The sequence below is a fragment of the Parus major genome, chromosome 4A, assembly GCF_001522545.3.
Source record: "Parus major isolate Abel chromosome 4A, Parus_major1.1, whole genome shotgun sequence".
Classification (NCBI taxonomy): domain Eukaryota; kingdom Metazoa; phylum Chordata; class Aves; order Passeriformes; family Paridae; genus Parus; species Parus major.
In genome coordinates this window covers 12,718,570-12,739,662 of record NC_031772.1, presented here as the reverse complement: position 1 = coordinate 12,739,662, position 21,093 = coordinate 12,718,570, and the positions used below count along the sequence as shown (strand labels likewise).

The 21,093-nt window shown below is 38.7% G+C and overlaps 1 protein-coding gene across 7 annotated transcripts in view; it reads left to right on the top strand.

Moving 5' to 3' along the window:
- The first annotated feature begins 2,407 nt into the window (after window positions 1-2,407).
- The window catches only part of MTM1 (myotubularin 1), a 43,138-nt gene continuing 24,452 nt past the window's right edge, over window positions 2,408-21,093 (top strand). For 4 of the 7 annotated variants that reach the window (XM_019006504.2, XM_019006503.2, XM_019006502.2 and 1 more), the window contains exons 1-7: window positions 2,409-2,538; window positions 4,215-4,361; window positions 13,022-13,093; window positions 13,996-14,068; window positions 15,569-15,663; window positions 16,679-16,789; window positions 17,681-17,782. In XM_019006504.2, coding sequence (XP_018862049.1) covers window positions 13,031-13,093; window positions 13,996-14,068; window positions 15,569-15,663; window positions 16,679-16,789; window positions 17,681-17,782 — 444 coding nt within the window. In that variant the 5' untranslated portion in view covers window positions 2,409-2,538; window positions 4,215-4,361; window positions 13,022-13,030. Of the gene's footprint in view, window positions 2,539-2,638; window positions 2,790-4,214; window positions 4,362-13,021; window positions 13,094-13,995; window positions 14,069-15,568; window positions 15,664-16,678; window positions 16,790-17,680; window positions 17,783-21,093 lie in introns of those variants that run through there. The other 3 variants (XM_015626091.2, XM_015626090.2, XM_015626092.3) reach the window with 3 other exon arrangements.

The following is a 21,093-nucleotide window of genomic DNA, read 5'->3' as shown; positions in this document are numbered from 1 at the left end:
GTATAAAACTTGGCACTCCAATAGACAGTTTGTGAACTTGGGGAAATCAGTGCGGCAGAGACTGGTTCAGGATTCACCCAGCACCCATCCCGGGCTCGGTGTTGCCTTTAATTGTGGCTGTCCCAAAACTAATTTTTTGCAAATTTATTAATAAAAATTATCATTGATAAAATTTGATTGATTTATTTATAACATATATGAAACAATACATGATATATATGAAACACTACATGATTTATGCTTGGAAATACCACACTGGAATACATCAAAGACTTCAAAACTTGATCAATGGATTTTTTTAGCTAATCATTGCTGAGAGGATAATGTCAGAGGTAAAGGTATATCATACCAGACAAGACTACTTGTGTGAGGGATATGATAAATGTAACTTTGGATAAAAATTCGTGAAAGAATAAATAAGTATATAATTGTATTTGTAACAATGTATATAAAATACAGTGTGGCCTAAGGATTTCTTCCCAAACCCAGCAGTAAATACCCATTCAGGCAGTAACGACCCTAGGCGACGTTTATCAGCCTGAAAGAAAGAGCAGGACATGGACAATCAGGCTAAACAATGAGAGGAGCCAGGCCGAGATGCCCATCGGCTCCGCATGTGACCCGGACACTCCACCCTGAGAGTCCAACCGAAGATACAATCAGGAAGCACTCAGAACCTTTCACATGCGAAAGGAATCTGCCCAGTTGTCTATTGATTCAGTTTGACGGTTCCAGGAAATTCATTCAACCAACCATCTAGACTCTTTGTTGAACAGTGACTGCTTGGAGTTTGGGCTCAGGACACAAAATCCCTATAAAAACCCCGGACAGTCTACTCTCCTTCGTGGATTTGGGTAAATCTGTACCTCTGGGTATAGACCCCTGTCCACCCAGCGCTGCGCTGATTTATTTTATTGTGGTTTTTTTCTCTCATTATTTGTTATTGAAATTGTTTTATAATAAATTGCTTTTATATTAACCCTATTCTGCCATTGCGATTATAACAGGGAGGTGAACATTTAATCTCCTTTTGCTCACTGCTTACTCCTGCTGCTTACTAATGTAAATAATGCTTATTGTAGAAAAATATTTTTCATTACAGAAACTTTTTCTTTTCTGTCATAAGAGACACCAGCTCAATTCCCTTGTGTTTTTCTGGTTCTGATTTTCTAAAGTTTTTGGAATTCCAGACGTAAATTGTTAATAGTAAAAGTGACACCTAAAAGTAATGCATAAAATTATTGTTAAAATTACTGTCTTGTGACTTCTTCTGAAAGTATTTCTTACCTTGTACAAATGCATGGTTCACCCCAAAGAGCCTTTAGGTCAGAGTCAGCTCTTCAGATGGTGTAACTATTTGTTCATAGAGAAGAAATAACTGTCAAAATTAAACTGGATGGAGACTTCTTCAAGAAGACATGGAAAAGCAGAGGTGATATGGTATCTTTGATATAGTTGTTGGTATGATGCTCGTGAACAGGCAGGCGATGATCTTCCCCCAGATGAGCCAGTGCTGGCCCTGTACAGGTGTGAGGGGAACACTGCTGGGTCTGTGAAATCTGCTTAAACTGAGTATGGAGCTCCTAATTGCTCACAAAGCAACTCAAGTTGCTTTTTGTATTATATTTTTTTATTTTTTATTTGATTAGTTCTTCTGTAGTATCCAGTCCTGCAAGCATGGAGGAATTGTCCTTCCACTGATGGGGAATCAAGTTAGGGTCATTCACAACACTGGAGAAGCTGGACACTGCTGTTTTGTAACTCAAAAATATGCTTTATTACATCAAAAAGGTTTGACAATATCGCAAATCCCCTTTTCCTGAGAGGAGAGACCATCAGACCACAGAGAGCACCCTCATCTCCACCCTGCCCTTCAGACATGCATAGCTGTTCCCTAATACAGGGCCAACAGGCCATTTTAATGACAGTTTTTATTTCATTTTAATTTTACATGAATGATACCCCTTCATTTGCATCACCAATTCTTTTACTCCTTTTAGCGTAGTGTTTATTCTTACAGTTTACTCCTTTTATTATATTGGTGTCCAGTGGGCATCCAGAAGCTTTGGGCTGTCTGATCACTCCATCAGTTCGATCCGCTTCACACTGGCTGCACATCCCTTTCCTCCCCTTCCTTTTCTCCGGGTATATCGTTCGAGACCGCTCTGCGGGGCGGGGACAGCGACGGCCACAGCCCCAAGCGCCTCAAGACCCCTCTGAGCTCCCGCCCGCCCCCATAGCCTGAGGGGGCCGCTCCTGCCCCGCCCCTCCGGGGAAGGCCCGACCCCAGCGCGTGACTCTGCGCCGGATCGCCTCTTCTTGAAGCCCCGCCCAACTCCCCACGTCCCTGCCCCGCGGCCGCAGCTCCCGGCAGCCCCCGCGGCGTGGGATGGGCGCCGGCTCGTCACGTGAGCGCCGCGTTCGGGCCCGCGGCGGCAGCGGCGGTCCCGGCGGCGGTGCCACCATCACCACCACCACCACCACCACCACCACCACCGGAAGTGCCGGTGGGTGCCGGTGCGGGGCTGAGGAGTGCCGGTGCGGTACCGCTGTGTGTCGTTGGGGCCCGGGAGTGTCTGGTGCGGGGCTCGGGAGTGTCCGTGCGAGGCCCGGGCGGCGTCCATGGGTCTGGGGAGTGTCGGTGGAGCCCAGCGGCTGGCGGTGCTAGCTTTCCCGGGCTGTTTGTGGCCGCTTGGCTCCGGCTTTTCCTGATTCACAACCCGATGTGCAGCATCCATCCGGGAGTGAGACGTTGCTGAAGTGTGGCTCAGCAGAGACACCTCTGAAGTGTAGTTTTTACCTTTCTTGTTAAATCCTCTCCTGTGATGTGAAAATATCCCGAGTGCTCTTGATTAGCTTTCAGACCTTTAAGCCGCTGTACTGTTCATTTCTGACTGGCTTAAATTTTCTGTGACATGCGACTTCTTTCAGTGTTCACTTGTCAGGGGACAAGCTGAAACTTTCCATTCCAGAGCAAACTTCTTAGTTGATTTGAAGCAAGAAATAATTCTTGAAGATGACAGAGTTTTTGCTTGCTGGTTTTTGTGTTGTGGCATTCAGAAGGCATGTTTTCTAATTTGTGTGGTTGGTAGATTTTGGGTTGTTGGTATGGGCTTTTTTCAGATGTACGTGTTTTAAGAAGCATATTATCTTTTTTCACAGAAAACCTCATTTTTCTTAGTGCTATAAAAACAGCATAGGCAAACTCAGTGTTAAAATTTTGAGAATGTTTTGTCATGGGTCTGTAGATTGGCTTGCCACAATAGGCACTGACAAAAACTAAATGTTTAAAATGTAGTTTGGCTCTATGTCACAGCTACTTTTCTGGGGCAGGCATTGTGCCCATTGCTTGCTAGTGGTCATACATTTGTTTATCATTAGCCACATTCAAAGGACCAGGTATCTCGTGGTACATGAATAGTATGATATAAAACTAGAACCTCTTCCTTGCCATAGTTTTCTTTTTAAAGTTAATTTGTGTTTAGGTGTTAAAAAAGTTAGACTACACAATTATTAACAGAGTCTTGACACACAAAACTTCTGGTATTGTATGCGACTTCATTGTGTACCAAGTGTCCCAGGAGATGAGCTGTAGAGCTGTTTTCAATAAAATGTAGAATTTTCCCTTTTTGCACTGTTTTTGCTAGGTCAGAAGGAAACTTGCAGAAAACACGCTTGCCAAAGAGATGGGCATGTAGTATTATCAAGGTTGATCAAACCCTAGTGCTATTGTATTCCTGTATGTAGAGTTACAGAGTTAGTTACCAATAGTTAATTTAGAGTGCACAATTGATTTAATGAGAAGTAACTGTAAAACTGTAGATATTTGTGTGTTGTTTTAAAGGACACAAAATACTAGTTTCCCTAAGAACTTGAATAATGTAGAAATATGTGGGTTTTTTCCCATGGTTTATTGCTTCTGACTTTGCCAAGTTACATAGCTTTTCATATGTGAGGAAAACTGACTTAGAAACATTTTAAAACCTGTTCTTAGAATTTTAGGAAAGTTCTCAGTTCCACCTACTTGATGCTAAATCTCCTGGCATAAGGTAAAATGTAAAATAAGCTCGTACTGTTTGTTTCCTTTCTCCAAAATGCTTCTAATAGCAACTATTCTGTGATTTTGCTTCCTTTCTGAAGTTTTTTTAAGTAATGTCAATTGAAATTTTCTGGCAGTGTTAACAATGTCTTCTTACCTGTTCCATTCCTGTTAGAGGCCAGCTACAGCACAAAAGTCAAATTGCAAAGTTGAAGGAATGAACAGAAGTTTCCTGTCATCTGGCACTGAAGTGGGCATCTATATTTTATACAGCTGAAATGACTGGTTAAATCTGGAGACTACTGAGCAAGAGAAAACAAAAGTAAGTGGCTTTAAGTTGACTGTAGTACACTTTTGTGTAAGATGGAATGTGTTTTTTCCCAACCATATCTAAGTAACTCACGTGCTACATTGTTGCATGTAGTGAGTGGAAAGGCTGTACAGAGATTGCGATGTGACTGGACCCATCAGTGTGGAAAGTATCCAAGTTTCTTTGCCCAAAAAAGTCCCTGCCTATTGCTTCAAAGAGAGCGCCCCCAGAAGTGTGGTGGTACCCTGTGAATGACTTAGGCAGGGTAGTCCCAACATCTCCTTTCTTGGGGATGGAATCAAGCGATGATTTGTAAACAACTTCATCATAGTCTATGAAGTCATAGTATACTTAGTCTACTTTTTTAAGTACAGACTAGCTCAGAATGGTATTTTCTTCTTGGCTTTATGTGTATTCATATAGTGGAAGTTGGAATTAAGCATCAGATGGCAGAGGATGAGTCTAATGGGTTGTACATGTTCTTAAAGAAAAGTTGGGAAGAATGTCTGAGTAGGGGGGTGTAGTTTTAACTGTTACAGTGTCATTTTTTAGTACATAACAGATGCAATTTTCATTTCTCCTGTGGAATCATCAGTTAAATCTTTAGGAACAGAACTACAGTGGCCTAAGGGGATGTCTTTCAAGAAGAATGAGCTGAAAGCAACTGAAGGCTTTCTTAATAGAAAACTGGGAAGCTGTGTTTGCTGTCCCATAGGCTTTCCTGTCAACTGCATCAGCTTTTGACAATGTGGGAGGTATGCAATCCCTGCAGGGGATGCAAAGTAGTGAAAACAGACTGTGTGGGTTTAGAAAGCCATGGATCAGCCTTCAGGCATAGTTTTCCTACAGATGTAATGTTGATTCTAGAGATAATCTGACAAATGTTTCCTTAAAAAACCCACTCCTGTCATTCCACCTAATCTAGGTAGATTTAGCTGTTAGAGGGAAAACGACTGCTTCCTTTGGCCCACTCACAGGACTGAACTTCCAGTTTAGAACTCAGCTACCAGACTGAATATTAAGAAGCAGTCCAGGAAAAAAGATAATCATAGCAAGGGAAAGTTAGTACACATAGAACTAATACAAGATTAATAATAAGCAAGTACAAGTGGACAGATATGGTTGTTAGCATAAATTGCAAGGAATAGAACTCTTGACAATTGCTGGTAAGCAGGCCTTGGGAAATAATTTTATGTATTACTACTAAAGAAGGTGCTGCTTTTATTTGTAATGGTGATATACAGCACAAAAACTATCTATCCAGATCCACGATGGCATGTGTTCTACTCTGTCACTCTGTGACTACTCTGTGAGTGTTCGCTCACTCACAACAAAGAGTTGTGAGAGAACCTGTAATTGTCTTAAAAAAAAGCTTGCCAGGATAAAAGCTAGGCTACCACCCTAAGCTATATTTTCAATATAATACTAAAGGAGGAAGCAATTGGGTTGATAATTAGAAAAGTAACATTACAGACCTTTATGTTAGGTCTTGTTGAAGGTTGTGGTTTACTTTGAAAATAGGATGGGAGTTAAATTCCACATAATGTTAAGACAGTAAAACAAAAAACTTCAAATGCAGACAGGAGGAATATCAATCAAGGCAGAACTGAGAATTTTTTTACTTCCTCTAGCTATTCTTTATTCAGTACCTGCCTTCAATGTGTAAGAGGATTTTCTTTTTAAGAAACTTATGCATAGAAGTGTGTAGGATCTGGTGGCACTGAGAAATTTTCTGACAAACTTTCTGCCAAGTTGTTTTTTTTGCTGCCATTTATACCTTTCCATTGTCAGGACACCAGTGTTTGTTAGTGTGAGGTCTTTCTTCTGATATCTTGAAAACTCCCTACTATACCGAGCCTGTAAAATCTTCGTGGGCAGGCAACTGGCACACTCGTAATTGGTTCAGTGAATTAGCAGTCACTTGACTGTTGTGAATTTTGTTTGTATTTGTTTGTGTTGAATCCTTTGGGGACAATGACTTGACCTGTCAAGTGCAGGGCACATTAGGGAACAAAAGAATGCTTTTTCTAAGGGAGGGAGCATTTCTTACTCTTCAAGACAAATTTAGCAGTCCGTGTTGAGTTGTGCAGGTGCCGTACTAGTCTCTGCTGTGTATTCCAGCAGAGAATTGGCAACAGTTCTGGAGTGCATCTTTCTTAGGGGTGGGGAAGCCTGGTGTAGAATCGGTGCTGAGCAAACAGCTTTGGATTGAGAGGGTTTTTGTGATACTGTTTTTGAAGGATACAGAGTTTTTGCATATTGTGATTATTGATGAATTTGATTTAACTGACTTGACCTCAGAAGGGCAGATAGATTCTACATGGACACTAGTCCATTGAGGCTTGCACTGCTGGCATGCTTTGTGTGTTCTGGTTAAAACTTGAATTGATAAGGCTTGCAGAGAGACTTGAAAGCTCATATGGTTTCCCTGGAAAATGTAGATTTAGTAACTACATGCAAATAGGGAATGTTATTTAGACATTAAGGGAGAAGACCCACTAGTGGCATAATCCAGATCAGCAGAATCATGAGGATCCACTTGTGGAAAGATGAAGACTCTGACCTCCATTACTAAGTGGTTATGCTTGGAAAGATTTTAGACCCTATAAGAGTGATGGTAAAGCAGAAATAGGTGATTCTGTGATCTACTAATTGAGATAAGAGAGCACAAACATCATCATTATGGTTAATGATTCTGGACTGCAGTATCCCTCCTGTGAAGATAGGCTGAGAGTCAGGGATGTTCAGCCTGGAGAAGAGAAGGCTCCAAGAAGACCTTATAGCACTTTCCAGTACCTAAAGGGAGTCTAAGTGAAAGATGAGCACAAACTTTTTATCAGGACCTATTTTGTTAGGAAAAGGATGATGATTTAATGTAAAAGAGGGCCAATTTAGACTTGTTAAAGGAAAAGGCTTTACACAAGGATGTTGAAACATTGTCACAGGTTGTCCATAAGATCTCTCATCCCTAGAAACATTTGAGGTCAGGGCTCTGAGCAACCTGAATTTACTTGAAGATGCCCCTGCTCATTGCAGGGGGATTGGACCAGGTAGTCGTCTGGTCCATAAACCAGATATAGACCATAGAGGTCCCTTCCAGCTCAAGTAGTTTTGCTTCCAAATCTCCCCTGCATTGGTATCTTTCACTATTGCAGGAAATTGTTGTTGGGTTTATATCCTTTGGAAATATTTATCAGTAAATATTTATCCAGTGTGGGATTTCTGTGAGGTTTCAGTTTGCGTATTTTAACTTTTTTTAAACTGGAGTTCTTTGTTTTATGCTACTTCTTTTTTTTTGTAGCATTGTAACTTTGGAGACTTCTGCTACCTTATTGTTGTTTCTGAGTATAGTTCCTTTGTGCTAAAATATAAGGAGTTAAATGAGCTTGAAAGAGATGTATTTCTGTGGACTGGATTAGTTGGTTGTGGCACTGTTGTCTCACTGGTGCTGTTTTGTTAGAGACAGCTGGTGTCTGGAAAACTGTGTTCATTGCCTTAGATCTTTCTTGTGTCTTGTTTTGTACCCCTGTATGTCTTTATATCTTCTCCTAAAATTTTATTAACTTTCAGTAAGATGAATGACTACTCTTGACCATTGGATTAAATACCTATTCACCAGTGTTAAAGATGCTGGTGCTTATTTTGGTGACTCTGATAACTGAGATGCAGCTGTTGGCTTGACACTTCAGGACTGCTGCTTTTCCTTATATATTTTGTAAAGGAGTTATGTTCTTTTCTGCTTAATACTTAGAGTGAAATATTTTTTTTCCTTTTTCCTTTGTGGTTGTCCTAGCTTATTTTTGATACTGTCTTAGAAATTCCTAGAGTTCTGCACTATTCTGTATGTTATTTCTGAAATCCTACATATGATGTATTATCTCTTCTGTGCAGTTGTGGTTCTGACAGATGTGCCTTTGGTTTTAGGACTTTGTATTTTATACTTTTAATTTTATATGGGAAACACAAGGCCGTATGTTCATACTGGCTCTGTATGTTGTTACTATAGCAAGGAAAACTCTACCAGCATACCTTTCAAACATTGCTGTGACTGTCTCCATTCCCATGAATCCTAGGAAGCACAAGTATAAATACCAAGTTTAATGAAAACACAGATTGCAAGTAGTTTAATTGTTATTGTAAGATCACTGGAGCCTCCATTTCTTGATAGTGTTACTATATTAAGTTCTGGTAACTTTAACAAAGCTTTGTTTATCAGCTCAAGTTAAATCCAGTAAAATTGCTTTGCCTCCTTGCTATTCTAGATTCGGGAATGACTGTTCAACTATTGGTATCTGCAGAAACAAAGTTGTCTGATTTAAATTTGCAGAGTAATTATTTTTCTGTTCAGATGCTGACAGGTACAAAGTGTGAGCTTTGTAAGGTTATCAATTTTTGTGCAAGTCTAGAAGTACAAGAGTGATACTGGGGAATAAAATGTGCTTGCAGTGGAAAACTACTTGAAAGATTTCTCCTTGTGTGGAAGGACTACTGCTGCCCCATGATAATGAGAAAGTTGTAGCTATTTTAAGACTGTGGTGGAGTATGTTTTTTTGAATTGCTCGTGGCAGTATTATGTTGGGTGGCTGCCAGAAGCTGCTTCTGTACTTAGGTTAAGAAATAATATTAAAAAAAGGAAATATTTCATGTTAATTTTAAATATTTTTGAAAACTTGTTTTTTCTTGATATAGAGAAATCCATTTCCTTTAGGGTGTGTCTTTGTTTGATGGGTACTTTTAATGCAAACTTAATCTTGTCTATTATCTGAAGATCACAGAAGCATAATCCAGTTGGTAGGGACTTCAGGAGGCCTCCAGTTGAATGCCTTGCTCAAAGCAGGGTCAGACCCAGTTGTTCAGAACTCTTTCCAGCTGGGTGTTAGAAACCTCTGAGGATGAAGACTGCAACTTCCTTGGGGCCTGTTTTCACAGCTTGACTGCCTTACACTGCAAAAGAAGGGGTTTGTTGTTTTGTTTTTTTTTCCCTGAAATCAAGCTGGAATCTAGTTTGTTTTGATTTTTGTTATATCTTGTCACTCACCCCTTTGAAGACTGGCTTTGCCTTCTCAGCAACTACCTCAAACCACCCACTGAAGCTGTCTCTTCTTCAGGCTGAACAACTCCCAGTTCCTTTATCAATGCCTCTCTTGTGATGTGGACACTGTTCTAAATGCTTTCTAACAAGTGCTCTATAATTAATTACTAGGACTTAGTTTACTTTTGAAAGTATGGGTAGTTATAAATATGCTTATCAGTATTTGGGATTTTTAGACATGACTGAATTTCAAAGCAAATTTTTTTTAGCATTAGACTTATTCTTCTACTTGCATACTGATTATTTTAAACTCATATTAAAATTTGTGAAAATGTTTGATGGATTTAAAAAAATACTGCGACAGATAACACCTTATCTTCATTACACGTTTATTCAACTTGATTAGCTCTGAATAAGTCTAGTTGGCATCAGTGAAGTGTTAGAAATGAAACAGAGTAGTTGGTTGTGATTCCATAGTGAAGTTCTCTATAGAAATTGAAGTCAGATAATTAATTTATTCTCACTGTAAAGTATGTTTAAAGAAATGGATCTGGGGAGAGTTGGGGGAATCTTACACAAAGTAAACTTGCATACACAGAAACATAAACATCTGCTTCAAGACCACACACATCTTATTTGCTTAAAATGGCCTGGTGGGGTGGCAGCATGGGGGAAAGGGAAGCACTGTCGTGTATTGTAAGGTTCCTCAAATAGATTTTTTTTAGATTTTTTTAGATTTTTTTTTCTGAGAACCTGACAGGACCTCTGCCTATTTCTTTTAACTTTTCCACATCTCAATGAGAATTATAGTCAGTGTTCTGGATTATTTCAGAATCTTTCCTCATGTAATGCTACACTTCAGCCCAAACTTAGTGAATGTGCAGTAAAAGGAGAAATAATACAGAAAGCAAAGGAGCAAACAGAAGGCTTTTGAAACACTTGGTGCTGTTCCTCTGTGAGCAGCAGGAGTACACTGCAGTTGGAAGGCATAAGGAGTGTCCAAACAAGCCTTTATTTCTCAGCTTTCACAGTGGGCTGGCTCTGAGGTGAGTGTCCAGGGTCCTGGTTGGGTTCCTGTGGCCTCTGCTGAGCTCTTCCTGTGGCTTTGCTGCTGGAGTAGCTGCCCCAGTGCAAGATCAACAGCCAGCTTGGGTGTGCTGGTACCTGCTGCAGTCAGAATTTCCATTTTGCAGCTCAGATCTATTCAGGGCTGTTACATCCTTTAAAAGTAGCTTTTCTAGGGCTTGTGTATGCTCTCTTGTCTCTTGTGGATGGTACAGCCTTAATTTAAATTTACATGAGTTCCTGTTAAAAGTTCCAATTACTTAGTCTCTGCTGACATAGAAAAACTGGGGCTGCTGTGCCTTTGTCTCACCTGTCATTTCTCAGCTAAAATATGAAAAAAAGGACACTTCATATGAATTTTTTTAAAAAAAAATAACTTTCTGAGTAAATATGCCTTTTACCTTTACAAAATCTTGAACTTATGTAAATTGAAGAATCTCTTCTGAACAAGTATTGGATATGAACAAGTTGGCATAGCAATATAGCAAAAGTTGAAGCTACCTTAAGTTTATAGTATGTAAGATTTGCAAGGAAGGAAAAGCTGTGAAAATATCTTCTCTTAATAGTCTGTGGTCAAAATATTAGACTCAGTATTGCAACCATATTTCTGTGGAGGGTAGTTTTGAAAGGATAATGATTTAATTTTGATTGCTAAAAAGCATTGCACTAAAAGTAGTTCTGGGCCCCTGTTTCAATGTTTGGAGAAAGTTAAGATAGCTGGAGACCCAGAAGGGAGGTAGTAACCTCTGTGTTCAGGGTCATACAGGCTCTGTGGCATTCAAAAGCTTTTTTTCTTTTTTTTCAACTGAATGTATGTTCTTTTTTTTTCTTTTTTTTTTTTATTTTGTGGAGGATGTGATTTTTACTGATAAGCTGTATCACTGAATATTGCAGTTTTAAACACAATGTCAAGTTTCCTGTGTTGATAATGAGATTCAAAGGACTTGGGTTACAAACCTGTAGAACCTCAGGATGTGGTTTTCCTCTTTATTCCTGCACATTTGTGTACTGTTAAAGTGATGTCAAAGCATTTTTCCTCTTGTAGTTTAATGTGTCACTGTCACAGGACTGTTGTAGTGTCATTATTACCCCACTGTTACACAGGAGCATGGGCTGCTTTTCATGGTGCAGAGATCTGGCCAAACTTTCCAGTGTTGAGAGTGGAGAGAGTTCTTTTTAAAGACTACAAATTTCTGCAATAGAAACAAAGATTGTGTAGTCTGTAGTTGTCTCCCTCTTTCCACCGCCCGCAAGCAAACAAACAAACAATCTCTTCGAGACTGCTGTGTGTTGTCAGATCAGTTGATGGCAGGAGTGTGAGTAGTAAAAGGGAAGTGCTTTCCCAGTGTTAATTCTAGAATTCCCTTGTGCAATATTGGGAAATTAAGATGATGAATCCTCTGTCACACAAGATTCTATCTTTAATTAATACCATTGGAAAAAAAAAGAAAATATTTTTCCTTTAAATACATGAAGGTTGAACAGACCAGAGGGCCACTCTTTCTTTTGGTGTACTAACCGAAGCTTCAGTTAGGAAATGGGGGATTGTTTTTAAACAGAGAAGTACTGTCAAACTCCTGCTTTTTCTTGTTTTGTTTTTTAAACTTGAACCACTTGCGTGTGTTGACATGCTTGTGACTTCCAAGAGCTATGCAATTATACTCCAAATAGGTAGCATTTCATAATATGTGTAAACAGTTGTTGCAAGGCAGGGATCCTGGGGGCCAGTCTGACCCCCAGCTTCTGCCAGCAACGAGCCCAGATAGCCAGGCTGTCCCAGGGGACAGAGCCGCTGTCAGGGGTTCTGCAGGCAGCCTCCAGCTGTGGGTAACCTTGGGAGCATGGCTCTTTTAGCAGTAATTTCTGCCCTGTGATCAGCTCTGTTCAGCCCAGCCAGCTCCGTTCCAGGGTTCCCCTGCCAACACAGACAAGAGACGGTAGACCACATGATGTTCTACAGAGAGTCCTTTAATGCAGGCTTCTGCGAAGGGGCCCAGTGATGGTCTAACCCTGAATTGGGTAAAAGCTGGGGCTTTTATAGGGAGGGGGAGGATTGGGAAGGGGACCAATGGTCTGAGAGGGGATAAGGTGACCAGTCGTTAGCAGGGAGATAACATGGGGTCCTGAAGCAGGAAGGGATCCCCAGCTTAGTTACGGTAACTAAGTAGTTTTATCTTGTCTTAGGGGATTGATCTCTAGGGAGGATGCCGCAGATGCCTGTCAGAGGACTGGGCCTCCTCCACATACAGTGACTTAAACACTCTAATGTCTGTTTACTGAACTAATACTAGTATTCCAACATCTGAATTCCATTATAGAGCTTGAGTCAGAATGTTCCGTATTATAAGACCCAATAGCAAAGCTAGTAATGAATTTCTTGTTAGGTTTGTATGTTTTTGAATAGTAATCTTCAATTACGAGGGATTGTGTAATTTTTTGAATTACTAGTAGCTTGCAAAACATTCTTTTAAGTTTTTGATGTCTACCTGTGGACCTCAAACATCTAAAATCTCTCCTGGAAATAGTCTGTAGCTCAGGGGGAAGTTTAAGTTTCCAATTTGTGTTTACTTGTCAGATACCTGGCATGGCCTCATCATCAACACCTAAATATAATTCAAACTCCTTGGAGAATTCCTCAAGTAAACGGGTAAGTGTAACTTTTTCCATGTTTTTATTTTTGTACATCAGATTTCCCAGAGAGCATTGTCTTGCATATTTGGTTAGAAAAATAAGTGTTTAAATGGCTTCTTGTATGTATATACTTATTTTTATTGCTAAAATTCTAATGCAGTTAACTGAGATGATTTAAATATCTTTTGGAGTGGGTGGGCAAAATATTCTCTATCATAGCTAGTGAGAGGCTCCCTAAAGTAAGTTCCAATGTACTTAATCTTATCCTTGCTTTCTACCTTGAAATATTCTGTAGCATTCTTGAAAATTTTTGGCACTTTGTTGCTTTAGATTCTGTATTGCAATTGCTAAGCTATACCTTGTTATGTTTGTCTGACTTAGTTTTAAGCTGTTTATCTGGAGTGAAAAATATATTAAAACAATCTAAATATCTTCCCCCTCTGCTTTCTAATGCTGTGCAGCTGAAGAAAATGTAACCAGGGTGCAAGAAAAGAGAAACTACTTAATGTGGTCACAAAAGAGTAGATTGTGTGTAACAGTTGGGAATACATTGCTTAAGTAATTTCAGTTGAGTTGTTCTTCCAAGCCCGATGTACCTGGAAAATTAACTGCACAAAACTTCCAGAGAATTTACAGTATAGAAGTTTAATTCCAATTTAATGCAAATAACTGACCATTCTTTTAAGAGAAAGATTAAAACCTGCTTATATTTCAGATCTGTTCAACCTTTAAATGTTTCATAGTTGCATTTTAAGATAGTGGTGTGTGTTCCTGTTTTGGAATTCAGTGTGTGAATTCCTACTTTGGCAAGAGCTGTTCTCTCCCATGGAGGAATTACCTTTGATTGTTTTTGTTTTTAATCTGGAATTTGAAATTGTAAATAAACTATGAAATACTGTTTGTACTTCTCTTCTTTAGACTCTAAAAGATGGAGCTAACTGGGAACAAAATGAAGAAATACCTCGTCTGCCAGGAGAGACCAGGGTTACAGGTATGAGGCTTGATAGCTGCCTGATGCAGTGATGTTCAGCAGTCTGGCAGACACTTGTATCTTACTGAATGGTTTTGTAATTTGGACTGGTTTGGGCTGGGGACAAAGGTAAGTCATGCTGAAATGTCATGAATTTTTCAAAGGAATTGTGAAATGTTATGTTTATCAATTTTCACAAATAACTTTTAAGTGTTTAAAATCTTTGTTTCTACATGTGGCAGATCTGCCATGGAAAGAAATTGCAAGTTGTGTCCTAATTGTATCTACAGATTAAGTAGCACATGTTGGGTGATGACAGATCCTCCAAGCTTTGTGGAATCAAGGGAATTCTATGTTCCACCCACTATGCATTGATACCTTGTAGAGTGATGTGGAATCTAAGCCTAAAGATGAATTCCCAAACTACCATCCTATGCTTTCTTGACACAAGAGGGGATGAACAGGGCTTCTTTGTTCTTGTTGCCCTTTACATAAAGAAATGCTGTAGCATGAGGGAGATTAATTTATCTTTATTTTTATATTTTATATATCTTTATTTTTTATATTTTATTTATTAGTTATCTTGATGGAGGCTCTTACTGAAATGGAAGTCTTAGTTGGGGTCTATGTTTTGCTTTTGCAGCTTCTCCTCCCCTATGCCCAGTTTTGTTGGGTGGATTTGTAAACAAGATTGGCTCAGTTGAAAGTAAAGTGGTGATTCAGAGGAAGTAGTTTTATTTTTAATGAAGGTGTGAGGGAGAGGGTGTGGGACTAAGATGGATGTATGATGTGATACTTATGGAAATTGTCTGTGTTTTGGGGCACTGCCCTGGAATAGGGCATTTTTTGTGGAAGGCAGATAAATAGATTGGGCTAAAGAAATGAGGGGAGAGGAAGAAACAAATGGAAGTCTTTAATATCATGGTTGGACTCAATGATCTGAGATATCTTTTCCAGCCTGAACAGTTGTGATTCTGCTTGCATTGCTTCACTTAAATATTTTTGAGTGGTATGTCTTAGTATCTTTCTGTTACTGTCCTTGCTGAAAAACTGCTGATGGACCTACTCTGTCTCAAATTGAAATGTAATGTTTCTCTGCAGCATGATGAGTTCCCTAAACACTACAACTGGAACTACTACTTCAGTAGAAAATTATTTACAGAAGGGTGTAATAGTATGAACAATCTATTTGTTCTGGGATGGTGAATAGATTATGATACAGTAATAACAGTACTCTCTGTTCTATGTCCTGCCCTCTCCTGTGTAGTGCTGAGAAAGAAAACACAACTATAACTAGGGAAGGCTACTGAAATATTTGCATTTAATTTGGACAAGTTTAGTATATGTGTCTTTCACATTTTCCTAATAATTTTAGAAGATAAAACTCAGATGTATTACTTTCTGAATTCATTCACCTCTGAATACAGTTCTCGTTCTATTTTACTGCTACTTAAGTGGTACTGTCCTTAGCTTTCATTTTGTCTTTTCACAATCTGTTAAGAAATACTACATTTCTTACAGACAAGGATGTTATTTATATGTGTCCATTTAATGGCCCCATTAAAGGAAGACTGTACATCACGAACTACAGGTTGTACCTAAGAAGTATGGAAAATGTGAGTAATATGTCACAATTACTTCATGGGATGAGTTGGCTTTAAACTCCCTTCTGTTCACCCCCACTGCCTTTGATTTATCTTGTGACCAGTTCATTTGTTTTAGTTTTGGCATACATATGCTTGTGGAATTGCATGGGAGGCTTTTTGCTTGAAATGGTATGTAATGTTTGTAATTACCCTGTCTAAATTCTGAAATGACTAAATAGTAATTGCTTTTGTGCCACTGAGAAATCTGTATAAAAATATAAGTTTTTTAAAGTTAAGTGTATTATAAAAGTGTGATTTTTGCCTGGTAAAACATCAGTTTAATCACTTACAGTGAACTGATACCTTTATCTTTTGTCTGTCAGAGCTTTTTTGATAGCTGTTCTCTTTACACTTAATCTGTGATAAATCAAGGGCAGCAACTAATGATGTGCAATAGTTCTTAAAATGACTTTCAGTAAACCGAGACTTTGATTGTCCTGGCTGTTAGAAGAGAAAAATGCTTTGAGCAGTAGAACCTTATGTGAGTGATGGGAGTGGTAATGTGTTTGATAAGCAGTGACATGGAAGAGAGTAAAATGTGTTTGTGGTTGCCTTCATAGTATGTTTTTTTAAAAAAATAAGGATTTAGGACTGTTGAACTGAGGTCTTTCTGGCTGTAGCTAACTGTACTAGTAATGTCTTTTTTTCACTTAGTTCTGCTTTTTGCTGTATATCAATAAAGCAGTATTAGCAAGCTGGTACAATCACTATGTTGCAGAAGGCATCTCTTAGGGTATTGCCACCATTTTCCCTGTGTACTGAACAAGGTACGAAATATTTTTCTAGCATGTTAAACTGGAGGATGCTCAAGGCTGTAGAGTGACTGTACAGACTAAATAACATGCTGGGAGAGGAGGCTCAAAGGCAGAAATGTTTTTTTCCTGTATGCATTTCATGTCTGCTTTCTATTCGGGAATGCATAAGAACATTTTGCTTGAGTCTTCTTTTCACATTAATCTTTTCCTTACACAAACTTTTCTTGCAGGATCCAGTTGTGATTTTGAATGTTCCATTGGGTGTAATTTCAAGGATTGAAAAAATGGGAGGAGCTTCAAGCAGAGGAGAAAACTCTTATGGATTAGATATAACCTGTAAAGTAAGACTTTCCAGTAATTCGGGAGGAAATGAAATCTAGAGGGGTTTTTTCTCACTGTTTACCTATTTATAGGACAGGAATAGTATATGCTTATGGATGAATTTAAAAACAGCTTTTTGAAACTGGACAGGGAAATACCGTTTGTATAAGGGGCTGTTTACCTGTCCTCCCTGCACTCAAGCAGAGGGATTGATACTGCTTTTTAATTGACAAGGTTTTGCACATCAGTTGTATTTTAGGGCATTATTCCTGCACCAGTTTATTTTATTTGTTCTAAAAGAAATATTTTTAATAATTCTGATGTCTTTGAAGAGCACTTCAAACAGGGTCTTTGTAAATTATAGAGCCAGTGAAAAGTTTATGTAAAAAATATCTGTAGTCTTACAAAAAATTGTCATCGTGGAAAATTATGGTCATAGGGAAGTTCTCAGTGGATAATTCAGGGTCCTTTACTAGATTAATTGATTGTGTGCACATTTGATTCTTAGCAGTTAATGTGCAGATTGCTTATTTTTAACACCAGTGATGAGAATATAGGAACAATGTATTCTACCCAGATTACTGACAAATCTTTCTTTTAAAAACAGAGTAATTCCCATCCTGCAAACTTCCAATAGCTCGTGAGACTTTTTAGTGAATCAAATAGAGCCATTTCTTGTGGCTTCATGTCAAAGTGCCATTTGCAGCACACAGAGTGTGGTACTGCTTTCTTGATTCAGTTCTTATACTCTGTTCTATTTTATAGGATAAGAAGTAAAACTGAACATTCATAAGGGTTTGAGATATATTACAAGCAGATTCTAAATCATGTTTGGTGTATAATATAGCACTTGTACAGAGAGAAGAATCTTACAGCTTTGGTTCACCTAACAGATAATGGCTTTGTTTTAGGATATGAGGAATTTACGGTTTGCTTTAAAACAAGAAGGGCACAGTAGGAGAGATATATTTGAAGTCCTCACAAAATATGCTTTTCCCCAGTCACATAACTTGGTAAGTTACATAATTTCTATTCATATTTCTGAGTTGTAGTAATGCAGAGTTCTTGCCAATTAACTTTACCTATTTGACCTAGAAATGGTTATATCATAGCTGCTTAAAAAGTATAACCACAAAATCAGGTGTCAGGATAAACTGAGCAGCAGCTTTTGTTTTGTATATTTACAACACTTAAATCTATACATTTTGTAAAATTATGGATATACTCCAGATACACGACTGAGCACCTCTGCTCCATACAGATTTCATTGCTTAGAAACTGCAAGTTATCCTCCCTCATTTGGGAATATAGGGAATATGTATCTTGCTTGATTTCTTGAAAACATTAATTAAGCAAGCAGTCTCCAAGGTGATGATAAATATGAATCACCAAGGGTTTTACTTCAGGAGAAGAAGCAAGGTAAGACAGCACTTGTTTTCTTCATCAAACTAAAGATTTAACAGGAATACATTTATGAATTTGCTCAGATTTATTTCAGGTTAAAAAAGCTTCTTATGGAAGGAATTGAGCAACAATGATGCAAGCTAATCATTATCTTCCGTTTTTTTGAAATCTGTGCATTGTCCTTGGTGTGAGTCATTTGACTTCTCTTTAGTAAATGCTTTGTTTAGTCCATTGTAATATTAAATTTACACTTTATTGGTGTGCTTTATTTGTGTAAGAGTGCTGTTCACAAAGTATTGGAAGGTTCTGCTCTGAATTTTAAGAACTTTGTTCAAAGAATTCAAAGTATACAAGGCTGTAGCAAGAATCTTACTTCTTTGCAGGAATGTGTCAGTCAATGGGCTGGACTCTATAAACATTTAATTCTTTAAAACTTTTCTGCAGAAATTTTCATTCAATATGCAAACTGTGGAGTGAAAGTATAAGAGAAAATAAATGCTTTTGCTTGGAATATTTTGTATTGTTAATGAATAGGCCTTCCAAAATGAAACAGATTTTTACATTTGGGTAGGTGTGAGGAGCTGTAATCACAAAGAAGATGGTTGTTGAAGAAGTGAATATATCAAATTCTACTGTTGCCAGTTTATCCATTTTAAAATGGAGAATGATTGAAAGCATGATAGAATATGTGAACCTTGAAAGTATGATGTGAAAGAAGCTGTATGTGGAAATACCAAGTCATGGAGAGGTTCAGGTCAAACGTGTCTTCTAGACATCACGAGGTTCTGGCTTCTATTGCAAGAGGGTTGTAGATTGGATTATCCAGGGCACAGTAAAGTGTATTGTTGAATATTTCCTGTGTTGTAGATTCCATCATGCCCATGCAATCTCATCCACATTATCATACTGAAGAATTTTTTGGTTTTTTGAAGATTGTATGTAGTGAATATAGGCAAAACAAATTGTAACTGACTTAGGACAGTGCCTTGTGGGATAATCCAGCTATGGGGCGTGAATACCATGTTGATCAGATATGGACTTGTATTAGGTTCATCATTCAAAAAAACCTGGAGATCCTGTCTAGCGGTGGCAGTAATGTGTGGACTTGTCCACTTCCTGCTTTATTTGCTGGACCTGTTGAACCTAATAAAGCTCATCATTATATGGCCTTTGTAAAGGCCACTTGCCAACAGAAGTTTACCTGAATAACAAAAGTCTTGACTGAGGTAGTAGTAATTTGGCCCTTGGATTCAGTAAAGCACAGAAGTTAGAGAGATGTTGACAATGTGGAGAGAGAGTGGCTGTACTTTGTCTCATAACTATGTCTGAGGCAGAGTATACCCATTAGAAATCAGGATTAATTAGGAGGGTAATAAAGTGAGCCTGTGTTACATCTGAAGTTGCAGCTGTCCTTACTTTCTAATGTCACAGTGTGAATGAGCCCTTAACTTTAACATGAACTAAGCAAGCGTGTGATTTTTTGGCAAGCAGTTTAAACTGAACCTGCCAAAGATAAGTGTTTCTGCCTGGTTTTCCATTCCTGCCTTGCTTTTTGCTATGTGAGTTTGAGGCTGCATGATAAGCCAGATAGGGAACTGAAAGCAACTAAAGTTAACAAGGAGATAAAAATAAAAGCTTTACTCTGAGTTGTTTCCTATCTTGTTAGTCCAAAGTGGTAATGGGGTCAAAGCATCTCTGGGTAGATGTGAATGAGGGATGATAGCATTGCTCCTTTCAGTAGCTGGTTTAGAACAAGGTTTCACTGTGTGAATGTGGCAGTGTGTTGGGACTGTGCATGCCTGCCTTTGCTTTGGAGTGCTCTCTTAACACTCTGGCTATGCAGCCAGCTCACTCAGGGAGATGTTCTACAAAGAATGTGCTGTAGTTCTCCATGACAGCTGGGTGGAGATGGAAGCCTGCTGATACTCAAATGCTGAGCTCTTGTTCTTCTCTGGTCTCCTCTCTATGACTGAAAGGTTCAGTCATATGGTTGATTATTCTTCTAATACCAGACTGGTATTTGTGTAATCATTAAGCCAGCATAACTCACTTATCCAGCACAAAATATTCTGGGTAGTCTTGTGTTGCTTTGAACAATTTAGGGAGACTTGGTTAGAAATCAGTGTGCATCAGAACCAGTTCAGGAGTGGACATGTGAATGGAACAGGTAGAAGGCAGGAGAGAAAAGAGGAGGGATGTCCTGTTTTTAGCAATGGTAAAATGTTAGTTAAACTCAGACCATCTTGTGGAATTGCATCCTAGCTGGTTCAGCAGCACTGATGCTTGTACAGCTTTGCAGTAGAAAGAAGATATCATCAGGACAATAAAGTTCTAAAGCTTTACTGTCCTGATTTTTATCTGTATTTTTTATATTTTATATCGGATTTTTATATTACTGATTTTCAGCTGTAGTGGAACTATATCCCAACAGCTGGTCCTAAACAGGAACTGGTAGAGATGCCTTGCTTCTCTTCATGCTGTACCATTCTCATACAAATGGATGGTAAATAAAACCCAAAAGACTATTTTTGAGTGGAGTGTACTTACTGTTCTCAACATTTGTCTCCATCACCGTCTCACAGCAGTGTTTGAGAGTGTATAATAAATGACAGGCCTGATCACAACTCTTCCTCTGTCCCTCAGCATTGTCCTTGGTGCTTACATCCAGAAGCTGATTCTTGTTTGTCTCCAATTTGAGCATAGGTTGGGTTCAGATATCCTTGAATCAGTAGCATAAAGTAAAATCTGATAGTTCATCTGAATGACAGCATAGTTGATGGGCAGCAAGCAGCTGCTGTTGCTAATCCCTTGTTGCATTTGCAAACTTGTGCTAATTAAAAGAAAATTGTTGCTGAAAGTGGTTGTTGTTTTTTTTTGGTTTTATTTAACATTTGGAAAAATGAAACCAAAATAGCCAACC